This window comes from Nicotiana tomentosiformis, chromosome 8 (genome assembly GCF_000390325.3).
Source record: "Nicotiana tomentosiformis chromosome 8, ASM39032v3, whole genome shotgun sequence".
Classification (NCBI taxonomy): Eukaryota; Viridiplantae; Streptophyta; class Magnoliopsida; order Solanales; family Solanaceae; genus Nicotiana; species Nicotiana tomentosiformis.
Window position 1 is genome coordinate 4,030,107 of NC_090819.1, and position 23,200 is coordinate 4,053,306.

General features: G+C 35.9%; 4 protein-coding genes across 6 annotated transcripts in view; 3 read left to right on the forward strand and 1 right to left on the reverse strand.

Moving 5' to 3' along the window:
- The window catches only part of LOC104116999 (protein DETOXIFICATION 19-like), a 169,305-nt gene that overhangs the window by 63,468 nt on the left and 82,637 nt on the right, over window positions 1-23,200 (forward strand). The gene's annotated exons all lie outside the window — the stretch shown is intronic.
- LOC104107851 (uncharacterized) lies at window positions 1,746-6,535 on the reverse strand. 3 transcript variants are annotated; one of them, XM_009616765.4, is made up of 6 exons: window positions 5,588-6,532; window positions 4,679-4,831; window positions 4,494-4,574; window positions 2,735-2,887; window positions 2,527-2,628; window positions 1,746-2,172 (listed from the first exon to the last, which is right to left on the reverse strand). In XM_009616765.4, exons 1-6 carry the CDS (start codon window positions 6,395-6,397, stop codon window positions 2,125-2,127), a joined length of 1,347 nt encoding a protein of 448 aa, XP_009615060.1. In that variant the 5' UTR covers window positions 6,398-6,532; the 3' UTR covers window positions 1,746-2,124. The 3 variants fall into 3 exon arrangements, with proteins under 3 accessions (XP_009615060.1, XP_009615059.1, XP_070038072.1); XM_009616764.4 differs by having other exon boundaries at window positions 2,527-2,631; XM_070181971.1 differs by lacking the exons at window positions 4,494-4,574; window positions 4,679-4,831 and having other exon boundaries at window positions 2,527-2,631; window positions 5,588-6,535.
- On the forward strand, window positions 7,254-9,351 carry LOC104107852 (peptide-N4-(N-acetyl-beta-glucosaminyl)asparagine amidase A-like). The gene has a single exon (XM_009616766.4). It carries the CDS (start codon window positions 7,386-7,388, stop codon window positions 9,147-9,149), a length of 1,764 nt encoding a protein of 587 aa, XP_009615061.1. The 5' UTR covers window positions 7,254-7,385; the 3' UTR covers window positions 9,150-9,351.
- Window positions 11,510-17,166, forward strand: LOC104107853 (uroporphyrinogen decarboxylase 1, chloroplastic). Its single transcript, XM_009616767.4, has 6 exons — window positions 11,510-11,653; window positions 11,772-11,938; window positions 14,248-14,630; window positions 14,766-15,050; window positions 15,345-15,580; window positions 16,714-17,166. Exons 1-6 carry the CDS (start codon window positions 11,625-11,627, stop codon window positions 16,877-16,879), a joined length of 1,266 nt encoding a protein of 421 aa, XP_009615062.1. The 5' UTR covers window positions 11,510-11,624; the 3' UTR covers window positions 16,880-17,166.

The following is a 23,200-nucleotide window of genomic DNA, read 5'->3' on the forward strand; positions in this document are numbered from 1 at the left end:
CCTAAGGCTGGCAAGTGGGCCGGTCCAGGCCTGGGACCGCGGGCCAAACGGGCTAAACGGACCAGGACCGTTAGGCCCGATTTTAGTGGGCCTGGGCCGGTCTCGTGGGCCGGTGCTATGCTTTGCGCCAGCCAGGCCCGGGACCATTTGGCCCGCCAGGGACTGGCCCGGGACCGGACCGGTCCCTTAGCGGGCCAAACGGCTATATTTAAAAAAAAAGATTTTTAAAATATATATATATATATATAACCGTTGGGTTGTCAAAAATAGTCGTTGGCTATTTATAAAATAGCCATTTAACCCCCCAACTTTGTTTTAACCCCAAACTTTTTATAATTATATTTTTCCCTATTTTCAACTATAAATACCCCTCATTCTTTCATTTTTCTTACAAAATCATCAATCTATCACAATCTATCTCTAATTTTCTTCTATAATTGCTATTATTGCTTACTTTTTAATAGCAATAATAGTATATTATTGCTATTATGGTACTTTTTAACTGGTATAAATATGGAATGATAGAAGATCAAGTTTTAGCTCAACTCAGATTATAGTTTCAACTCATTCCCACTCTTAGATATATTATCCTCTTTATCGGCTAGCTACACTAGTAGCATAGCTAAATATAACGTCTTTTATAATCACAGCATAGAATTTGGTAGTTGGTAACCCCATTAGCCAAATAAAAGATGTACAATCTTATATCGTATTATACTATATATAATGCGGCTAATGGGGTCACCGGCTGCCAAATTCTTTGCTGTGATTTTAAGCGACATTATATTTAGCTATGCTACTGGTGTAGCTAGCCGATAAAGAGGATAAATATATCTAAGAGTGGAAAATTAGTTGAAACTGTAATCTCAGTTGAGCTAAAACTTGATCTTTTATCATTCCATATTTATACCAGCTAAAAAGTATAATACTTTGGTCCTTTCATGTTACTATTAAAAAGTATATATATACCAAGTGTATAGTATATAAGCTATATAAGATGTACATATAGTATAGTATAGTATATAAGATGTATATATATATATATATATATATATATATATATATATATATATATATACACACTTTGATCCTTTCATGTTACTACTAAAAAGTATATACTATATACTAAGTGTATAGTATATAAGCTATATAAGATGTACATATAATATAGTTAGTATATATATATATAAAAGCTATATTCGATAAGCTATATATACATCTTATATACTATATATAAGATGCATATATAGTATAGTATATATAAGTTACACACACACACACACACACACATATATATATATATATATATATATATATATATATATATATATATATATAAAAGTTATATTCGATATTAAATATTAAAATTTAGGATGTTAAATAAAATTTAGGTCACAATTCTATAATAAATTTTACAAAACATTGCCTTAGATATTTTTTTTAAAATCCTTTTGTCTCTAATCTATTTAATTTTCTTTTTTTAAAAAAATCTGTTGGGCCCACTTAGCCCATTTAGCCCGCGGGCCGGGACCGTTTAGCCCGGGACCAAACCGTCCCGGTCCCTACAAAAAGACCGTTTAGCTCGGGACCGTTTGGCCCGTTTAATTTGGGATCGTTTGGACCGGCCCACTTGACCCGTTTAGGCCCGGGGCCGGCCCACTTGCCACCCTTACGTGCACCAATCTCCAGTATATTATGCTGAAACTTTCCGTGTTGCAGCAAAATAGTGGCTATCTTTCAATGACTTTGCAAACGCCGACTATTTTTCAATTATCAATCCGAAAACTGGCTAGCCCGTGCTATTTTTACATCAATAAGGCGAGACGGTTTCTACTCCCTCAAGAGGCGAACAACTCCTCAGGTTTTTTCCTTTGGCTTCATAGTCCTTTACATAATTTCAGTTCCACAATAAAGAGAAATATCAAGGTATCATCTCATTAACAGTAATTTTGTCTTCTTAAACAAACTGGTTTACCTAGATCACTAACCTAAAGATAAAGTTGTTCCTCATTCATCTAACAATCATTCTCTATCAAACGCATAAACCATTTCACCTTGCAATCTCAGAGTTCTCGACGATTGTTGTCACTAATGGTAGTTGTCTCTTTAGAAACATCATCCTTTTTAAGTACTTTCTCCCTCTGCAGCATTCGTTTCCTCTTGCAACGGTTCCTGTATGAGATAAATTATCCATGTTTCAGATAAAAAGTAATGAAATTATATGGATTTGTTAGAAGTCTAAGAGGGTAAAAGGGAACTAGTAGCGAATAGCGATATACAACTGGGAGAGTACAAACCAGAGGAAGTGAGAAATTCATACTGAAAAAAAGAATTGTATGCCTATTTAGTAACTTTTTATAAGTAGTTAAGTACATGCTTATCAGATACTATTAAAAGATGGAAAAACTGAGTTTCTGCAACAGATACACACAACAAAAGTGGCAGTTCACAAATTATTCATCTGAAAACCGCAACATAAATATGGAACAGACTTTCTATGAAGAAGTGCCTGACCAAAAGCCTTACCTGACAATTGGATGCACCCTCGGCATTCCCCTTTGCTGTTTCCAGTATACCGATGCTAACATCTTCCAAGCTTCTAGTAGCACTGGCTTCAATCGGAGGATTCTGCTAAAGACAAAATACACATCAGCTGCCACTAACATAAGTGCATCTAATTCTGTCAAATTTGTAAGGTATCTGACCAAGTATATAGAAGCTGCAGAAAACTAACCTCTAATGCTGTGGAACGACCACCATTTTCTTGCTGGTTTTCAGTACTGAAAGACTCTTTTCGCTGAGATAATTCGTTGCTGCCAACATTTACAGTATCTGTGGTATTGCTTTGACCACTCAAACCATTTATAGCACCATCATTCTCATCCCCCTGCAATATTTCGAAATGCTTGCAGATTCATTTTATGAGGCAACGCGATAACATGAACAGCCAGTATGCCAGTTTGCTTGGCCGAATCAATACGAACTATAATGGTTTTGAGCTTATACCTTCATCGTCAATCACGTCGGCAACTTGACCACAATGATGTTAACTTATTTATGTAATAGGGTTTGTTATAATTCTGTTTCCTTCCCCCCCCCCCCCCCCCCAAAAAAAAAACCAAAACCAAAAGAAAAAAAAACAATAAAAAAAAACCACCAAAGACTCTCTTTATGAAAATGGTCTAAACTCTCAACATTGTCAGCATCTTGACATCCAGGCACATTTTATTCCAATGCATATAAAGACAAATTAGGGGTTCTCTAGTCACACTTATACCCTACAAGACCTCATGTAGCTATAACAACAACAATTATGCCGTAATCCCAATTGGTGATGACTATGTCCAATTAAACCTCAATTGCATATCAGTAAACAACCTGAATTATCAGACAATCACTTATTCACAAACTTCGTGTGGGAAAAATAATTTTCATTTTTCCTATCTCATGAAGACCCTTTTCGCTCCGCTTAGCCTTATCCCCCTCTAGGGGTATTTTAGAGCCTTCACGATTTATCAGAAGATTCATAAAGCTTATAACCTGCAGATAAAACAATGGACGGAAGCTTATTAATGTCCCATACAAGAATTTCACAAATGACTTGACCATAGCGCTATGTGTCCGCCTTTTGTTCGTGTTGGTTTAGCATTTGAATGCTGAACAAGAGCCACACTATCCTTAAACCTCTTCCTCCAGCTTTTCTACCCCACAACACACAAGACAACCAAATTCCGCAATATCACTGTTCTTGTGGTAGCACTCACTCAATGCACCATCCTCCGCAAAAAAAATTCACAAGAAGGTTTAATCTTGACACCCTTCATCCACCTCCCTCACATACTCATCAACATTTTCAGTATCATCATTGTCCTCAGCATTTTTTGAGTACTCAATTATTCAGATACAGCCTTTAAAACTTGTTGATGGGCATGCTTCGCCAGCGAAATGGGCCAAGTCTTCAGCGGTGGGAAAATAGGGTTGTGAATTGGATTTGTGGATAGCTAACAAGGTCCAAGAAGCAAACCTCTCCTCACAACCATATTCACCGGCCACCTAACTCCAAAATCTTTTCTAGAATTGACTCCTTTTTTGTGGTGAGCTATTTATAATTGACAGCCTACAGGTCTAACTTTAGAAAAGGCCTATTCACTGTGGACTGCTAACCAGGTTGTAGAACCAAACCTCTTTCTCACATCACACTCGCAAGTCACCCACCTCCAGAATCTTGACTAGGATTGACTAGTTTTTGTGATGAGCTAGCTCTAATCCACAGATCTAACTTATATTGGAATTGTTTTTAAAATATTAGTTAAACAACATGTTTCTAAAATATTAACACTTGATATACTGAGTTACCGGGAGAGATGCTCACAACAAAGTGGTAGTTCACAAATTATTCATCTCAGAAGTGCAACATAAATAAGGAAGACAACCTAGAAATAGATTTCACGGAACAAACTTTCTATGAAGAAATACCAGACCGAAACCCTTACCAGACAAGATGCACCCTCTGCATTGTCTTTTGCTGTTTCAGGAATACCACTACTGACACTGGCTTCATTGAAGGATTTGTGCTAAAGAAAGAATACAAGTTAGCTACAACTGACATAATCTCCTCCAATACTGTCAAATTTAGTATGGTATCTAACCAAGCATATAGAAGCTACACGAGACTAACCTCTAACGCTATGGAGCCACCACCATTTTCTTGCTGGTTTTCAGTACTGAAAGACTCTTTTAGCTGAGATAATTCGTCGCTGCCAACATTTACAGTATCTGTGGTATTGCTTTGACCATTCAAACCATTTTTACCACCACCATTCTCATTCCCCTGCAATATTTTAAAATGTTTACACATTCAATTTACGAGGCAATGCAACAATTTGAACAGCCAGTATGCTGCTTCACTTGGCTACGTCAATACTAACTATAATGGTTTTGAGCTTATACCTTCATGGTTTAATCACGTCAGAAACTTGACCACAGTGATATTAACTAATAAATGTAAACTGAGACTATAAAAGAAATTTGTTATGATTCTATTTCCTTGTTCTGGCCTCCCCCCACACCCCACCCTTACCCAAAGAAAAAGAACCACCAAAGAACTATCTTCCTGAAAATGATCTGAACTCTCAACATATTCAGCATCGTAACATTCAGGCTCAAGAACTAATGAATCCTCCACTGTCAATTGGTGATGACTATCATTCAATCAATTAAACTCAATTACTTGGGTAGACAATATGAATTATTTATATGTTCCACTCTTTTTGGGGCACATCTCATTCCAGTACATGCAACAACTACAACTACTATGCCACAATGCTAAACACGTTGGCGTCGGCTATATGAATCCTCACTAATCATGTTACTCCACTTAACCTCATTTCATGTCAATACCTACAGTAAAAGTGAGAACATCTATTTCATTCCAAATACATATAAAGACCAATTAGGGGTTCTATAAACTAAAGATTCTCTATTCACTCTCATCCATATATTACATAACACAAACTATAACAACAACGATTATGCCTTGATTCCAATTGGTAATGAGTTCAAACCAAATGGAATAACAGTAAATTACCTGAGCTTCGACCGGTTTATCAGAAGATTCACTAGTCTTATTATCACCTGCAGATAAAACAATCGACGGAAGCCTATTAATATCCCATCCAAGAACTTGGCAAATGACCTGACCATAAGCCCTATGAGCTCGTCTCGTGTTCATGTTGGCTAAAGTAATAGAATGCTGAACAAGAGCCACACAATCCTTAAACCTCTTCATCCACCCTTTCTTACCAACCCCACAACACACAAGACAACTAAATTCCCCACCATTCTCTTTGTTCTTCTCATAGTACTCTCTCAATACACCATCTTCCCTAAACAATTTCGCGAAAAAGTTGTAATCTTTATCCCCCTCATCAGCCTCATCATCATTTTCACTATCATTATCATCATCCTCATCATTGGTTGAACCCTTTAAGTATTCAGATACAGCTTTCAAAGCATGTTGATGGGCTTGGTTCGAGGCGAAATGTGCCAGTTCTTGGGAAGTAGGCAAATGGGGTTGGGCATTTAACTGGGTTTTGAAAGTGGGCCAACCCGAATCCGTTACTAGAGGGGTTTCAGTTGGGGTTTTGGGACAAGGCCATTCAATACCAGAGTCTGTAATTGTTTCTTTGAGCTTTTTGGATTTTTTCTTCTGTTTCTTAAATTGGGTTGAACTGGAGGGTTGTAGACTCACTGGGGTTGGTGTTGGGGTAGGGGTTGGGATAGGGAGGTAGGGGTGGGGGTGGGGTTGAGGAGGACCTTGATGCCAAAGAGAATGGAGGTAGAGAACTTCTTGAATTAGTCTTTGTTCATCGTATCGATCAGTTGGAAAACGTGACATTTTGAACTGCTATTGTGATAAACGGTAGAGAATAATCGCCGGAAAATTCAAGGGTTCCGGCGAAGGAAATGGCCGCCGGGAACTGAAAAGGGAACCGGATGGGTTTTGCGTTATTATGGGGTTATTTATTTTACTTATGCCTGTTTTGTATTTTTCCGCTGTTATGACATGTTTTTACATTTTTTGTGTTTGGAATAAGCTTTGAAATATTTTCTGAAAATTATTTTTCAGAAGAATCTAAACACTCTTTGAAATTTAGAAAATATTTTAAATGGATAAATGATGAAAATATAAATAAAATGGTTGGCAAAAAAGATTTTTTAAAGAATATTCTTCCCAAATTAACAACAATAATTAAATTTCAATCCCAAATTAAAACTTGCAAGTATAATACAGATAAAATTACTTATAATTGCAGGTTAAAACAAAAAGTAGATTATAGTATAACACTTGTATTTTCTTAAGTCTGCTTAGGTTTTCTATTTTTTGCTATTTGCAGTGGCGAATCTAGTAATATCGCAAAGGTTGTTTAAAATTTAATATATGCATATAAAAAATAAATTTTAACTTATATACACTGTATAATATTTTGATGAAAGATATTCGATTGACCACCCTTCAATATATCTGACTATATCACTGACTATTATTTATGTGTAAGGTAGCAAAATAATGGGTTAATTAACAGTCATGATCCCATTCTCTTAAAGTTTGCTTTAAAATGAGTCAAAAATAGAGTCATAATTCAGCTCCACCAATATAATGTAACTTTTCCAACGGTATGTCATTCTTTTGAAACGAAAGTATTTTATATAAATTGAAATGGAGTAACTATATTTTTCTAGCAACTAAACAACTAACAAAGTTGTGAATCTCAAGGCAATCATAGCAACAAAGCAAACCAGAAAATGACTTCATTGTTTAATACTTCATTCTTTACTCTTACATCTACACTATATCCACCTGCTTATGCTCAAAACTACCATCAATGGCTATTTCTTTAATTTTCTTAGCTTATTTCTTGCTACTCCAACAACCCTTTTTTTCCACAGCAAATCTCCACACTTCTTCTCTCTTTAGACCACAACTCATCACTCAGCTAAATTCTTTACCAAATAATTCCACTCCAACAACTTTTTTTGAAGTGACAAAACCTATAAAACTACCCAAAACCAAACGTTGTTCACACTTAATTCTTGAACATGACTTTGGTTTCACTTATGGGAAACCACCAATTCTTGCAAATTACACACCCCCTTTAAATTGCCCATCTCAGAAATTTTCCAAGATTGTACTAGAATGGCAAGCAACTTGTAAAGGAAGGCAATTTGATAGAATTTTTGGTGTTTGGCTTAGTGGTGTTGAGATTCTCAGAAGCTGCACTGCCGAACCAACTGCTACTGGGATTTTTTGGACAGTGAAAAAGGATATTACTAGGTATTATTCTTTACTTATGAAAAATCAAACACTTGCTGTTTATCTTGGAAATATTGTTGATAGCACCTATACTGGAGTTTACCATGTAAAAATTTTTGTTCACTTCTATAATGAGCTGAAATTGGGTAACTTTGATTCTGGGGCTGATTTGATTATACCCATTTCAAGAAATCTGAAGTTAAATGATGGTTTGTGGTTTGAGATTGAAAATTCAACAGATGCAAAGTCAAAGGAATTCAAGATTCCTCAAAATGTGTATAGGGCAGTATTGGAAGTTTATGTTTCATTTCATGAGAATGATGAATCTTGGTATGCAAATCCACCTAATGAGTATATAAAATCAAATAATCTTACTATCCCGGGAAATGGAGCTTTTAGAGAGGTGTTAGTTAGTTTGGATGATATGATAGTTGGTGCAGTTTGGCCTTTTACTGTGATTTATACTGGGGGTGCAAATCCCCTCTTTTGGAGACCGATTAGTGGAATTGGCTCGTTTGATCTTCCTTCTTACGACATTGAAATTACACCGTTGTTAGGAAAAATTTTAGATGGAAATGGTCACGAGATTTCGTTTCGTGTCGCAAATGCTCTGAATGTGTGGTATGTTGATGCAAATTTGCATCTTTGGTTGGATGGGAGAAGTACAAAAACAGAAGGGAAGTTGTTGAAGTACAGTTACTCACCCCTTTGGTTTTTGCTGCTGAGTAATTTTACAGGTTTTGATGGATCCTTTATTACGAATGCTAGTCGGTCCATCACATTGACCGGATGGGTAAAATCATCTTATGGAACAATCACTACTAAGTCGTCTCAACGTTTAAGTTATAGCAGCTATATGGTAATGGGAAATGAAGGAAACTTGCAAATAGTGGATCAGATAATTGATTCTAATGACACTGTCTATGCTACGACACCATCTTCTTCTGTTCACTCGCTTAAGTCCTTCAAAAAGTATGTATTTCAGTGGTATACTGACAATGTGGATCAAGGAAACGAAAGCTATGCCTCGATATCAAACTTGACATTGGGATCTGATGAAAAGAGGGTAAAAGATTTAGAGTATAGATCATCGGCCAGCTCTGTTAAGAATTTGCAAAAAGCGCAGGGTTATATGCTAGTAAAAGGCCAGTTAGTAGTCAAAGGAATTGGGAGTACTCAACAAGTATATAAATATAAGAAAGATTCGTTGTGCTACTCGAGGAACATAAGCAGCTCAAATTACACAATACTTTACGATAAAGTGAGCAATAGCTGCAGCAAAAGTACCAGGTCTCACTTTCCTTTGAGGGGTCTTTCTGCAATCTCATCTTGGTGATAATAATGTCGGTAACTGACTTTGTTCCATGCGATTATCTTTCACTCCTTTGCCGCTGGAGTTCCTCTACGTTGACTGTTATGATCGAAGTTGGCAACTGTCATGGTCTTCTAATTATGATGCAAATGAACTACTGCAATGTTTCTCTTATTCTAGCACTTGTTTAACTTCTTTATTTTGTTAATATTTGCTGTTTTGCTAACTGTTTATGGGTCTCGGAAATTTCACTTTTTTGCCTATTTATCTTTTGTTGTGTTTCTTTCTTTAAACACAGGGAAATTTTGCATCTTTGTCAAAGTTTACAGGGTTAACCATGCTGGTAAATATTTAGATCCCTTCCTTTTTGGTGTTTTCTCTTTTGCTCCTTTTCCGGTGATGGTAGCTACTCCATGAGAAAGACTAGAATTACGAATTCTTCCTTTTGTTCACCCTTCTACTGCCACTCCATTGGTTTTAGGGAGGGACGGGAGGAGGTTGAAGATTTGTGTAAAGCAACTTGTGTTTGTGTTTTCTATCTACAGCTATATGTTCATGAGAAAAATCGCCTTAAGCATCAATGATTTGGCATTTCGAGCATAATTTCATTGGCTGCTTGGTAGGGGCAGCCCGGCGCATGAAGCATCCCACATTCACGCAGGGTTAGGGGAAAGGGCCGCACTCCAAGGGGTGTAATCTAGGCAGCCTACCTTGATGCAAACATCAGAGGTTGATTCCACGGCTCGAACCCGTGACATTGGATCCCCGGTATTTGAGAAACTATACTTCCTTTCTCTTCCTATTGGTTCAAACGAAAATGCGTCTCGCTGAGAAGCATCAAATGCTATATTTTGGGACTTTATCTTCTCTATCCCATAAAGGTAGGGATAAGGTCTGTGTACACTCCACCCTTTCCAAACCCCACTTGTGGGGTCACACCGGATATGTTATTGTGGTTGTATCTTTTCTTTAGCTTGAAGCTATATTCTGTTGAAAAATAGGGAAGGTACAGATAATAAGGTATTGTTTTAGAAACTTGCCAAATCTTGATCTAGTGGGAGCAAGTGTGATTTGTAATTTGATGTTCAGAATGAAAAGATCAGTTTTTCCCATGGATCAACTTTGATTCAAGTGTGGTCTAAATTTCAACTTGAGTTTGAAAAGAGTCTGGATTTTGTTAGTTCTGAAAAGGACTTCCTTTAATAAGTAGTTGATATTCAGAATACTTCAACAGTTATTATTTCATTGCACTTTGATAATATCTCTATATCAAGTTAGTTGAGGTCGGCTATATAAATATACTATACCTATTTAGCTCTATTCATATCTGAATTTAATAATCAGAGAACTAATCATAGTTAGACAGTTGTGTCGTTGGTTATCAACCTACCGCAACCCTCTACTTTTATTGAGTTTAGAACTGCAAGCTTTTATATTCACCTATGGGTTGTTTGGTTGGGAAATAAGTTATCCCATGATTAATTACCCCGGGATTAGTTATCCCACCCTCCCATAAGGATAAAAAATACTACAATCCCGAGATAATTAATCCTCGCGATTTTATTTCAACCAAATATGAGATAAACTATCTCAAATTTAATCCCGCGATTAATTATTCCTTATCCCTCGTACCAAACGAGCCCTTAATTAACGATTAACATACTAAGACAGTGAAAGTGGAACGGTAAGCATAAAAAAGTGGAAGGTTAAGTATATGATTAACAATTGGGTAGAACTTAAAAGACTCAAATGAATTTCCATCCCCTTTTTACCATTTTTCTTCTTGGTCAATGAAACATAAGTATATCTTATCTGTCTTGGTTCGTATAGTTTTATTGCTCTTTTGGAAATTAAACAGTTTTTCTATTTAAAGGAAAAAGTTCAAATTTATACCTATATTATTCGAAATTATTTAATTTTGTCATACATTATACTTTTATTTCATTCATATCCTTACCATCGACAAATCGTCTCGTATTTGTCTTAATATTAATAGAGTTCCAGAATGAAATGGGTAGACTCCACGTGTCCAAATTATTTTAGAAAAAGAGTTTAAATTTATAATTCAACTTTAAACTATGTTCTAAAGTTACTCTCAAATTCAATTTCTGTTAGGGATCAAGGTTAAAAATGAGACTTTTTTCTAATCGATAGATGTCATATTCGACCAAAATTTTAACGTAAAAAGTTGGACGAAGTTACTCAATCTTGGATAGTGATTATTGTTTCACTTTAATTATTGTTTTTCAAATACTTTTAAATATCAATAAATTTAGTAATTTATAGTATTTGTTATGTATTACTTCTAATATATATACTAACAATTAAATACCTTAACCATTGTTTTTTTATTTATTTAAGTTTTAACCATTGCACTTAAAACCTGTTTCTTTTTTGGCCTTTTTTGGCAGTTAGCCAGTTTAAAAAGGGTGAGATTCGGTAGGAAAAAAAGAAAGATAAGGAGAGGGAGAAAACATCCGCTTCTCACTCTCTTTAGCCATGGCTTTCTCTCCTTTAACAACAACGAGGTCTGTGCTTTTACTCGTCCCTTTTTGCACATTTCCACTTCTCTGTAATTCGCTCTTTCAGTCAATCCTTTCTCTGTACATAATTTTAATTTTTTGCATTTCTGGGTTTTTTTTGCAGTGGATGTAGTAGTAATTATTGCAATCTTGGACTAAGCTGGAAATCATCTTCAAGCTGGTTTGTGCAATTAGGGTTTACTTCAAATGGGTCAAATGGGGTTTTTACTAAACCCACGAAGCTCAATTCTAGTAAAGTCTTTCGGGCTTGCTCCTCTTCTTCTTCCTCTGGTATATCTCTTTAACCCCTGTAGTTGACTTTTTCCTTTTTCATGTATTTTTATTCTTGATATACTAGTACATTTTCTTTACGTTGCTGAAACAAGCTGAATTTTTATAAGAACTCAGCTTGGGTTCAATTGAATCACCTTTGCCGAAAAATTACATTGTGTAAATAGGAAAAAATGTTTTTTTTTTTGTTATGTAAAAGACTGTTGAATCCCTTGATAGAATATTCTGGTGCAATAGTAAAGGTGGTTGAAAATTTTCTTTAAATACTAGGTTCAAATCCTAGACGTGACATTCTAGTAATTTTTTTTTTGAATCCCCTTATATGAATTCCCGGCTCTGCTACTATCTGTACCAAAATAAATGATGGGGAAAGGTGTACTAGGGCGAAAGTATCTAATTTTCTGTGTGAATTCAGGCATGATTCCGTAATTTTTAAATAAAATTTACATATTTTGTAACTACATAAAGATACTACTATAAATCATAATTTTTTATAATATTTAAAAGATATTTGAAAAATGGTAGTCAAAGAGAACCTATTGACTATGTAAATAGTAATTGTGTCATGTAAAATAGGATGGAGGGAGTAACATTTGTTGACTATTTGGTATAAATTTTGCTAAGGTCCTCGCACATAGTAAAGTATGGTTCTGGTTTGATATAGAGTAAATCAGGATCTTGTATCTTACCAAATGTACCTAAAGGTGGATGGAATTGTGTATCGTGTTTGATGAATGGAACGGAATAAAGAAAGAGCTTTGTGCAGAATCAAGCTTCCTCGAGCTCAAGCCTTAAACTACTTTAGTCCAATTTGTGCGCGCACGATCATACTACCCTATTGCTTACTCTATGAAAAAGGTGAAAAGGTAGCGAAGTTGTTAGAAGATGGATCACGTTTGTTCAATTGTCTTAAAATAATTGTAACACGCAAGCTGCAATTTTTTTAGTCGTGAGCGGAGTTTTGTTTTTGTTGGGAACATATTTTAGTCATGTTATGCTTTCGAGGAATCTTTTAGCCCTATTAGAGATTCTTATGCCAGAAGAAATATAGCGAATTTTAGTACTTTTCATTTTTATTTTTATTTTTATTTTGTGTAGTATTGGCTTGAAATGAATTTAAATGGGGTACATAGTCAGTGGGGATACATATAGCCAGCCACAACTTATTTGGGAGTGAGGTGGTGTTGCTGTTGATTCACTATGGAACATTGAATACTTTCTATTTTGTATTATGTTTCTTTGTGCGCCTATGACTGGGGTTTGAGGGGTTTGTTTGTATTGTGTCAGTCTGCCGGATTTACCATCTTAGGAAATATCAATTTGATCATTTTGGTAGCATTACATTTTCTCAAATACTTTCATCACTCTTGAAACTTGGTGTAAAAACTATAGAGTACCTTTACAATTATATCTTGATCACTATGACATGTATACTGATTATTTCATATTAGTACCTTCTTATCGAATAGGTAATATATTAGCAGACTCTTCCGTGAAAAACATTGATATAACTTGTTTTATCCCTCTGGATACTGGCTCATGATTGTTCATCTGGTATGAATATTCAATATTGTTCCTCTGGTATGAATATTAGATTATATTTTGTTGAGGTCGTAATCTTGAAGGAAGTGTCTTCGGAGTTGTAATTAATTTCTCTTTTTCTTGATAAACTTTGTACCTTCTTCAATAAATTTAACCTACCTTATCAAAATAATAATAATAAGGAAACAGTGTAATAAACTTAAAAAGGTGTGCACCCAAGTGTGTGGTGGTCAACAGAGTGGGGTTTAAATCTTGGAGATCAGGATTCACAGAGACAAAAAAACGAGGGATTTCTTCACATCTAATTAAGCCTTAGTGGACAGAGTTATCCGGTATCTGTGTTGGTGGGAAGTAGCAAGTACCCGACGGAATAGTTGAGGTGCGCAAAAGCTGACTCGAACAACATTGTGATAAAAGAAAACAAAGAAGAAAAGAGATAAACTTGTGCTCCCTTGACTCAAGGTGCTAATTCCTCGTAGTTGAACCTTGTTGCTGTATATTTTTTTGTTAAGAAGGTTAAAAATAGTGGAACCATGTTGCTATTGATTTACTTGGTCTCATCACGTCCAAATATTGCATAGTAGATTTGATTCCTTTTTCCCCTATAGCGTGCATGGTGTTTACAGGCCTACAAGCTCGCTCCTCCTTTGCGCTTGGGGGGTAGGGGTAGGTCGAGCTGTTAAGTTTTTGTGGCACTTTGCTTCAGCTCATCTTCCAGATTCGTTGTGGGGCACTCAACTTTGTGTTTCCAAATGTATGTGTTTCAGATCCACTTTTAGTGAAGGCTGCAAGAAGAGAACGGGTGAGTCGTCCGCCTGCATGGATGATGCGTCAAGCGGGAAGGTATATGGCTGTTTACAGAAAGCTTGCAGAGAAACATCCATCCTTCAGAGAGAGATCAGAGACAACTGATCTCATCGTGGAAATTTCTTTGCAGCCATGGGAAGCTTTTCATCCTGATGGAGTTATCATCTTTTCGGACATACTTACCCCTTTACCCGCATTTGGCGTCCAATTTGACATTGAAGACGTGAGAGGCCCAGTCATTCAGTCTCCCATTCGTTCCGAAGAGGGATTGAAAGCATTGCACTCCATTGACCTGGAGAAACTACAATTTGTGGGAGACTCTCTTAGGATTTTGCGGAAAGAGGTATCTTTGTTAATCCCATGCTATTTTTGCTGATAGGATATTTACTATGATATCTGAATTTATAGGCTTGGTGTAAAGTTTAATGAGAAAAGTAATAAAAGCTAAGGGACTTATTCCCCTCCCCCAAAATGCCAGGTTGGAGAGCAAGCTGCAGTTTTGGGTTTTGTTGGAGCACCTTGGACAATTGCTACCTACATAGTTGAGGGAGGTACAACTCGGACATATACGACAATTAAGGACATGTGCCATACCGCCCCACATGTATTGAGAGCTCTTTTATCTCATTTGTCAAAAGCAATTGCTGAGTATATTGTTTTCCAAGTGGAGTCTGGAGCTCATTGCATCCAGATATTTGATTCATGGGGTGGACAACTCCCACCTCATATGTGGGACTGCTGGTCAAAGCCTTATATTGATGAGGTAAGCTAGATTTTGTTTTGTTAGTCAGGGAACCTACCAACTGTCCTTCTGCCCTCCTAATCCCTTGAACCAAACAGCCCCTTAAAGTATTTGGTGGATTAGACTCGGAAATAAGGTTCATAAATACGGCCATAAGTGTAACAAATCATGGAGGATGTGTGGATTAGAGGAGGATTCTTTGAGTGCTTTAACAGTCCGTTGGTTGTGTCAGAATGTCATTGCTTTATTACTCATTATGTAAAAACTCTTTCGTTCTGCTTCCTTTTTGAACACCTCTCAGAGTTTTGAATGCAGATAGTAGCTACAATTAAAAGAAAGTGCCCACAGACACCACTTGTTCTCTACATTAATGGAAATGGTGGACTTCTTGAGCGGATGAAAGAAACTGGAGTTGATGTAATTGGACTTGACTGGACAGTGGATATGGCAGATGGAAGGAAGCGACTGGGAACTGATATCGGTATACAGGGGAATGTTGATCCCGCTAGCTTATTTTGTCCTCTTCCTTCATTGACAGATGAAATTGAAAGGTTTGTTGCATAACTGAACCTTAAACTGTAGTCGTTGCTTACTTAATAAGTTCGGAACTTAATGGGGACATAAAACCTCCAAAGATATGCTTCCTTTATCCAAGTGACTGATGGAAGTTGAGAAAACAAAGTTTGAATGAGTTATGATATTTGAGTTTATTTAAGGTAATAGCTGGAAGACGTGAAAAGGGCATAATAATGTGATTGATAATTTGAATTTTGAAGATTGTAGGTTTGGTTTTTAGAAAAGATGGCATATTTCTGAACTGATAAAAATAGAAAGCATGTCAATCGGAACGGGGCAAAGGGAGTACATTGTGCATAACGTCCTCGGGAACTAATGCTTACACGTGTTGTAATAATTGATTGATTCATTTATGTGCATGACCAACTGCTACTTGGTTAAAAGTGGTGCCAGATTGTTGCTGAAGATCTTTGACTTCGGTACAAATTATGAAGACTAGAATCAGTGCCTTTCTTTATATCTACTAACTTGCATGACTGTGCTAAGCACATTAACAGTTATGATTACTCTCATATGTACATACCCTATGGGTAATAGCTAAAGACTATTTTACTTGTACGACATGTCTAGAACTGCATGTTAATTAGAATGATTTTAAAATGATGATATTAATCTGCGGTGTTGAATGACCCGCAGGGCTTTGGTCTAGTGATGAGAGCGCAACGGGTGATGTGTAGATTAGGCGCACATCATGGGTTCGAATCTTGTCAAAAACATAAGCCTAGTATTAAGTGGTTAAGGATAGACTGGCGGGCTCATTATCCACTGAGTTTCGCACCATGCGTCATTGGCCCTCGTGGATTTATCGGTTATAAAAAAAATAAAAATATATGTGTGTAGAATGTTACAATCATGGTTTCATATTTTATACATTATGAGGAAAGTATTGTTCTTCTTGCCTATCTATCCTTACAAGGTAGCGGTAAGGTCTGCGTACACACTAACCTCCCCAGACCTCATGGTGTGGGATAATACTGGGTATGTTGTTGTTGTTGAGAAAAGTATTGTTCTTAGTTTAATCATTCATAGGAGGGAGGTGGTTGGTTTTGAATTCAATATCTCAAGTTTTCTAGTTCCGGGAAGAAATCTGACTAGTTTTCTTGGGCAGGGTTGTCAAGAGTGCAGGGACCAGGGGTCATATCCTCAATCTTGGCCATGGTGTGCTCGTTGGTACGCCAGAAGAAGCTGTAGCGCACTTCTTTGACGTTGCTAAGAGCTTCAATTTTGACAAGGTTGAGGATCATATATCTGAGGCAAATACAGTTGCAGCTTGAAGACAGCAATTTTGTAAAGCAGACTGTGGAAGCCTTGTTGTACCAATAACTTGTCAATTCCATATAAAGAGCAGTCTTTTGGTAATTTTGTAGCTTTGCTAGGATGCTTGGGTTCTTTAAGTTGGGAGGGAAGAGACTAATGCTTGTGAATAAACTAGCATTGTTATTTAGTCCTATTCTTGAATTACTTAGAGCAAATTGATGTGTTATTATATATTCCATCATTCTCTATTGTTTCGACTAAATATAATGCTTCCATAGAGGCTCTTATTGGGGTCTATCGGAAACAGTCTTTCTACCTTCACAAGGTAGAGTTAAGGTTTGCGTACACACTACCCTTTCCAGACCCCACTTATAGGATTACACTCGTTTTTTTTTTTTTTTTTTGGGTTGTTAGAGGCTCCCATTGGCTTCAAGTAAGATAGAGGTTTCGGAAGTACAAACATCATACAGCTTCATCTCCATTCAATTGATTTGGACTTGTTCCACTTGCTCCTTTTTCATCTTGATCCAGTAGGTGGTTATAGCTCGCTCGTTGTCTACAAAATGAGCATTCAAGTGCAGTTCGATGGGCTACTATTGGACTTGTCAAAGCAGTTGTCAAATTCAGGTTTTTTTTACTTTTAGTTAGCGTCAGAAACTATTTACATTCGGTAGTCGAGAAAAATATATATAATTTATATAATAACTATATATATATATATATATATATATATATACAAATATACATTTTTTGGCTATTATTTTAAGAGCGGTTATACAGTATCATTTTTCCACATGCAAAATGATTTGATTTTGCTGCGACTGGAATGTGCTTTTTCAATCAGCTGATGTCAAGAATTATAACAGAGTAGAGTCGTACTACTTTACATGTATTTCAACTCTTGATGTCACTATGTAAATAAATTTTAAGAATTTTCAACTTCTTAAATATTTTAAAGATGTTTTTTGTTAAACGTGCTAATATAAGGATGTACCTTCCGTTTTAGGTACAGTTAAAGGATGTTGTGTTTTTTCTAAAACTCACGACTTATGCAAAATTGAATCTTACTTTTTCATGCTCTTACCAAGAAAAAAAAAAGTTATTGTACTATTGTAATTTGTATAAGATACGTGGGCCCCACTATACTGATCTTGCGAGAAAAGAAAACAAACAAAGTATAATACATATTTCTAGCAGCAAACTTAGTATTTCAATAGTAGCCATAAAATATTTCCTTATATAGCAGATCCCAACCAAAACTGAAACCCTAATCATATGCCTAAAATCATGCAGCGTATTAACTTAAGGATTTGTTCCTTATTTATCTCCTAAGCATCTCTTCTTTAATCCCAACCCAACTGATTCCTTAGTTTATATTTTTTTGGTTTATGTTTTTTTTTTTCATGTTTGAATATTTAAATCTTTAATGATAGTATATACTAAGTTTTATACTGTAGATATTTTACAAATATATTAAATATATATACTGGATAAGTGGATATATGCACAAGTTTTTTATTAGAAAAAAACATTTATGGTATATTCTAGTATAAATATTTTATATCTTACACATACCATGAATATACCAATTATTGTATACTAACTAACATAATTTAAAATTGTTGGAATTTAACATTTATATCTTACACATAATTTGCAAGTATGATACATGTAATAATACTGGAATAATTTTATCACTTTTTTGTGTGTTTCACAGTGGAAATTGCTTTGAGTATATATTTTATAGGCCTTGATGATACCATGCGTATACATTTTATACATATTTAAATTTAAATAAATATAATTTAAAACACATAAGAGTATTATATAAGGCAAAAAATACCGGATCCTAGATACTAGGTTATAAAAATACACTGTATATATTTAAGGTATATATGCTCAAATAAAAAATATACATCAAATAAACAACTTGATACATTGTAAAAATACATAAGATAGGCATCAAATACATTTTAGAACACAATAACAATACATAAAATATTGGTCGGTGTAACGATCCGACTTGTCGTTTTGAACATTTACGCTCCTTTCAACAATTTGAAGTCTTGAATAACTTCATATGATTTATTATGACGTGTGTAGATTGTCAGTTTTGATGTTTCAGGATTAGTTCGGAAGAATAAATTTCATGTTAGAAGCTTAAATGAAAATGGTTGATCGGAGTTTGACTTTTGTGCAAATGACTCCAGAATGGAGTTTTGATAGTTCCAATAGATGCGTATGGTGATTTTGGACTTAGGAGTGTGTCCGGATATTTATTTGGAAGCCCGTAGTTGATTTTGGCTTGAAATGGCGAAAGTTGAAAATGAAAGGTTTAGAAGTTTGACCGGGAGATGAATTTATTGATATCAGGGACGAAATCCAGTTCTGAAAATTTTGATATGTCTGTTATGTCATTTATGACTTGCATGCAAAATTTGAGGTCAATCGGACTTGATTTGATAGGTTTCAGCATCGAACGTAGAATTTGGAATTCGGAAGTTTATAAGTTTCTTTGGCTTGAATCGATGTGTGATTAGTGATTTTCAGGTTTGGTACCTCGGAAAAATTCTTGAATAAATCTTGTGTGAAAGTGGTGATTGCCAAAATAACCTTGACCCGTACGAAATAGAAAAGATTTCCTATCACTAGCGCCTAGGGTAGCGTGGGGCGCTAGCCCTGGCGCTGGGAATTTTGAGGTTCTGGAAACAGGGGCCATAAGTAGCGTCTCACACTACCTGTGGCGCTCGAAATATTATATACTCATTTCGGGGTTCATTTTTTCCCATTCGTCTCGGCCAAATTTAGGGGGTTTCCTCCACCCTCTCAAAACCTCCAACTCCCCCCATCTTCAAGGTGAGTAATCCCTACTAATTTGGTGTTTCATTTCATCAATTCCACCCTAAAACTAACTCAATCCTCCATAAAACCCTTTGATCTTCAAGAAATTTCTTCAAGAACTCAAAAGAGGGTTTTGGCAAGGTTTCTTCAAAAAGGTAATCCTACACCCTTAGACTTATATGCATGGATTTATTATGAAAATATGAGTATGAATTAAGTATTGAAACTCATGGGATGGTGGTTGGAAGCCATAAGTTCCCAATTTAAATGCATAACCATTGTAGTGATTGAAAAGTGATTATTTGATGTAATTTTATTTGCTGGGTGTGAATGGTTGGTCACGCATGTGATGTTGGGAGTATAAATTGTTAAAAAATGATGGTGGGATAAATTATTGGTAAATGGTGGTAGTTGGATGAACTAATTCCATGGTTAAGAGGTGTAGAGATTTATGCCTACTAGGTGTTTGATAAAGTGTCTAAATGGCTTAAACTATAGAATTGGTTACTTATGTTGCTTCCATTGGATGTTGATATTGTAGATTAAAGTTGCTTAGTGTAGTGGATCGTTGTAGTATCATTAAGGGGTGAATTTCAGTTTTGGATCGTTGGCTTTGAATTGATGAGATAGGAAGGCGTTCAGAGGTGGATACGTGCGGAATGAAATTCCCGGAGCAATTATTTAGCTTGCTCGACATTGGATTGGCTTGTTTGAGGTAAGTGTTTTGCCTAACTTTGTTGAGGAAATTTTTTCTACTAATTGTCATTGTTTGTTACATGCGGGGGTGATACATATATGAGGTGACGAGCATATATGCATGTGCCAGGGTCAATCATGCTCGAGGGTAAATTATACGATTTATTGTGCTTTGTAGAATTATGTGACACTCTTGTTTTATGTCTTCTTTGACTTCTAGATTTCTATGAATATGACATTAAATGCTAGAAACCCTAATTTGACTTATTATAATTTGATTAAAAATCTGACGGACTTTTGTGAAAATTATTGATGTGCTAAATTCGATCGTTATTATACTTAATCACAAATACGACTCTACGTCCGTTATTCTTGTGATTTTGAATTCTATACATGAGTTGAAAATTATTTTGAGACTTGTTGAAATACTGGAATAATAAAGTACTTGAAGTTTATTGAATTGTTATTGGCTTGAAAGTCGTGATTGATGTTCAATTTGGAACATTCGTTTAAACACTCTCCTTGATGTTATTTATGCTTCCTACCTTGTTGTTAATGATATACATGTGCTTGGTAAGGAAGAGTGTAAAGCACGAAGGGTGATGTCATGCCATTTTATATACATTATCATGTGAGGGAGAGTGTAAAGCATGAAGGGTGATGCCGTGCCATTTCAGTTATATTATCATGTGAGGAAAAGTATAAAGCACGAAGGGTGATGCTGTGCCATTCATATACATTAATATGCACGAAGGATGATGCCGTGCCATTTTGTATATATTATCATGTGAGAAAAAGTATAAAGCACGAAGGGTGATGTCGTGCCATTCATATACAATATTATGCACGAAGGATAATACCAAGCCATTTCATTTACTCTATCATGTGAGGATGAGATTAAAAGTACGAAGGGTGATGTCGTACCATTATTTTTATATTATCATATGTTAATGGCACGAAGGGTGTTTCCGTGTAAGCGAGGACAAGATACATACATTACATTGTGATATCTTTTCGTTGTGTATACATTCATGCCTTTATCTTGAGCTGTTATTATGCACCTATGTTTTCTATGTGACTTGTAGTCATTGTTCTTTCTGTGTCCTCTACCCCAAGTGTTGTTGTGTGCCTCCCACCTTATTTCTTTTATTGTTATTGGCATTTTTCCCACCTAGTTAGTACTGTTATATGTATGCTCGGTGAGAAAGAGATATATGCACGAAGGGTGTTGCCGTGCCAATTGATTTGATCTACATATATATATATATATATATATATATATATATATATATATATATATATATATATATATATATATATATATATATATATTGGGTGAGAATGAGACAAGTGCACGAAGGTATTACCGTGCCATTCGATGTGATATCTTGAATATATTCCTCACACCAGGAAAGTTATGAATTTAATGAGATAAATGCACAAAGGTGTTATCGTGCCATTTGATGTGATATCTTGAATATATTTCTCACACCAGGAAAGTTATGAATTTGCTATTATGATTTCTCATAGTAATCTTTTTCTGCCTCGCATAGTTATTTCATTGTACCCTCATCTGTTATGTTCTATAATTGTTTCTATTGTTAGTATACTGCACATGTTATAAGAGTGAGTATCTTTTTACTAAAAATCCTCGTCACTACTTCAACGAGGTTAGATAAAATACTTACTGAGTACATGGGATCGGTTGTACTCATACTACACTTATGCACCTTGTGTGCAGATTTTGGATATTGATGTTGCGGTGTATTGCGGGAGCTGGCATTGAAGACGTTTCTGCAATCTGGTCATAATTGCCTCTTACTCTTGGTAGATTTAGAATCATTAATCTGTTCATGTATATTTCAAACATATGATGTCTTTTATTTCATATCAGCTTTGCAAATTCTAAATCTTAGAAGCTCATGAGTTGTACTACCAATCCTTGGGAAAAGTAGAAAGGTTCATTTATTTTATCATTTATTTTCCTCGATAAACCTAATTAAATTGGATTATAGTTAACTGGATTACCTAATAGGTTGGGTTAGGTGCCATCATGACTAGTCGGAGTTTGGGTCGTGACAGATTGGTATCAGAGCTCTAGGTTCATATGTTCTACAAGTCATGATCAAGTGTCTAGTATATTCTTGTGGATCGATATGATGACGTCCATACTTATCTCCGAGAGGCTACATTGCATTTAGGATAATTTCCCATCTTTCTTTCTTTATCATGCAGAATTGCTTCAGTTTGAAACATAACTCTTGAATTCCTTCCACGCATTCGTGTGCGCATGAGAGCGCTCGTTATCAGCTGTGCATCACTGGCTTGTGATTTCATGAACGAGATTCGAGATGAGTATTCTGTATTTTGCTGACGGGCCAGTCTGGAGGACTTGAGGCTAGGTTTGGGCCACAACTTAAGCTCGATAGTTTCAGTTGTATGAGCATGTGCTTTTGGACTTCTATGTCCAGTGGTGTCCATATGAGTGGGACTGGTGGCTCGGTGAGTGGTTGGATGGTGGTATGATGTGACTGCTAGAGTTGTTCAGATGGTTGGAAGGTGACAAGGAGGGTTCACTTGGGATGTAAAAAGGGCTATTGGGTGCTTGATTTCTGTGTGTGTATACGGTCTGAAGTTAGGAGGATTTTGAGGGATTATTTCATGTTATTTCATTGGTGGGGACGAAGTAGATTTTCATGCCTTGTTGATGAGTTCAAACTCAGGAAAGATTAAGAGATTGCGTAGTAGTAGTGGCTGTGAAAGGGTATAGAGAGATATCAGTTTGAGGCTAAGCAGGCGGT

What these genes read in the sequence shown, in the direction of transcription:
- LOC104107853 (XM_009616767.4), top strand. Translation starts at nt 11,625, where the DNA reads ATGGCTTTCTCTCCTTTAACAACAACGAG. An exon ending in CTCCTCTTCTTCTTCCTCTG is followed by an intron (nt 11,939 to 14,247) that starts GTATATCTCTTT and finishes TATGTGTTTCAG; the next exon opens with ATCCACTTTTAGTGAAGGCT. An exon ending in TTAGGATTTTGCGGAAAGAG is followed by an intron (nt 14,631 to 14,765) that starts GTATCTTTGTTA and finishes CCAAAATGCCAG; the next exon opens with GTTGGAGAGCAAGCTGCAGT.
- LOC104107851 (XM_009616764.4), bottom strand. Translation starts at nt 6,397, where the DNA reads ATGTCACGTTTTCCAACTGATCGATACGATGAACAAAGACTAATTCAA. An exon ending in CAGAGGGTGCATCTTGTCTG is followed by an intron (nt 2,888 to 4,493) that starts GTAAGGGTTTCG and finishes GAAATATTGCAG; the next exon opens with GGGGATGAGAATGATGGTGC. An exon ending in AGGGTGCATCCAATTGTCAG is followed by an intron (nt 2,173 to 2,526) that starts GTAAGGCTTTTG and finishes TATCTCATACAG; the next exon opens with GAACCGTTGCAAGAGGAAAC.
- LOC104107852 (XM_009616766.4), top strand. Translation starts at nt 7,386, where the DNA reads ATGGCTATTTCTTTAATTTTCTTAGCTTATTTCTTGCTACTCCAACAA.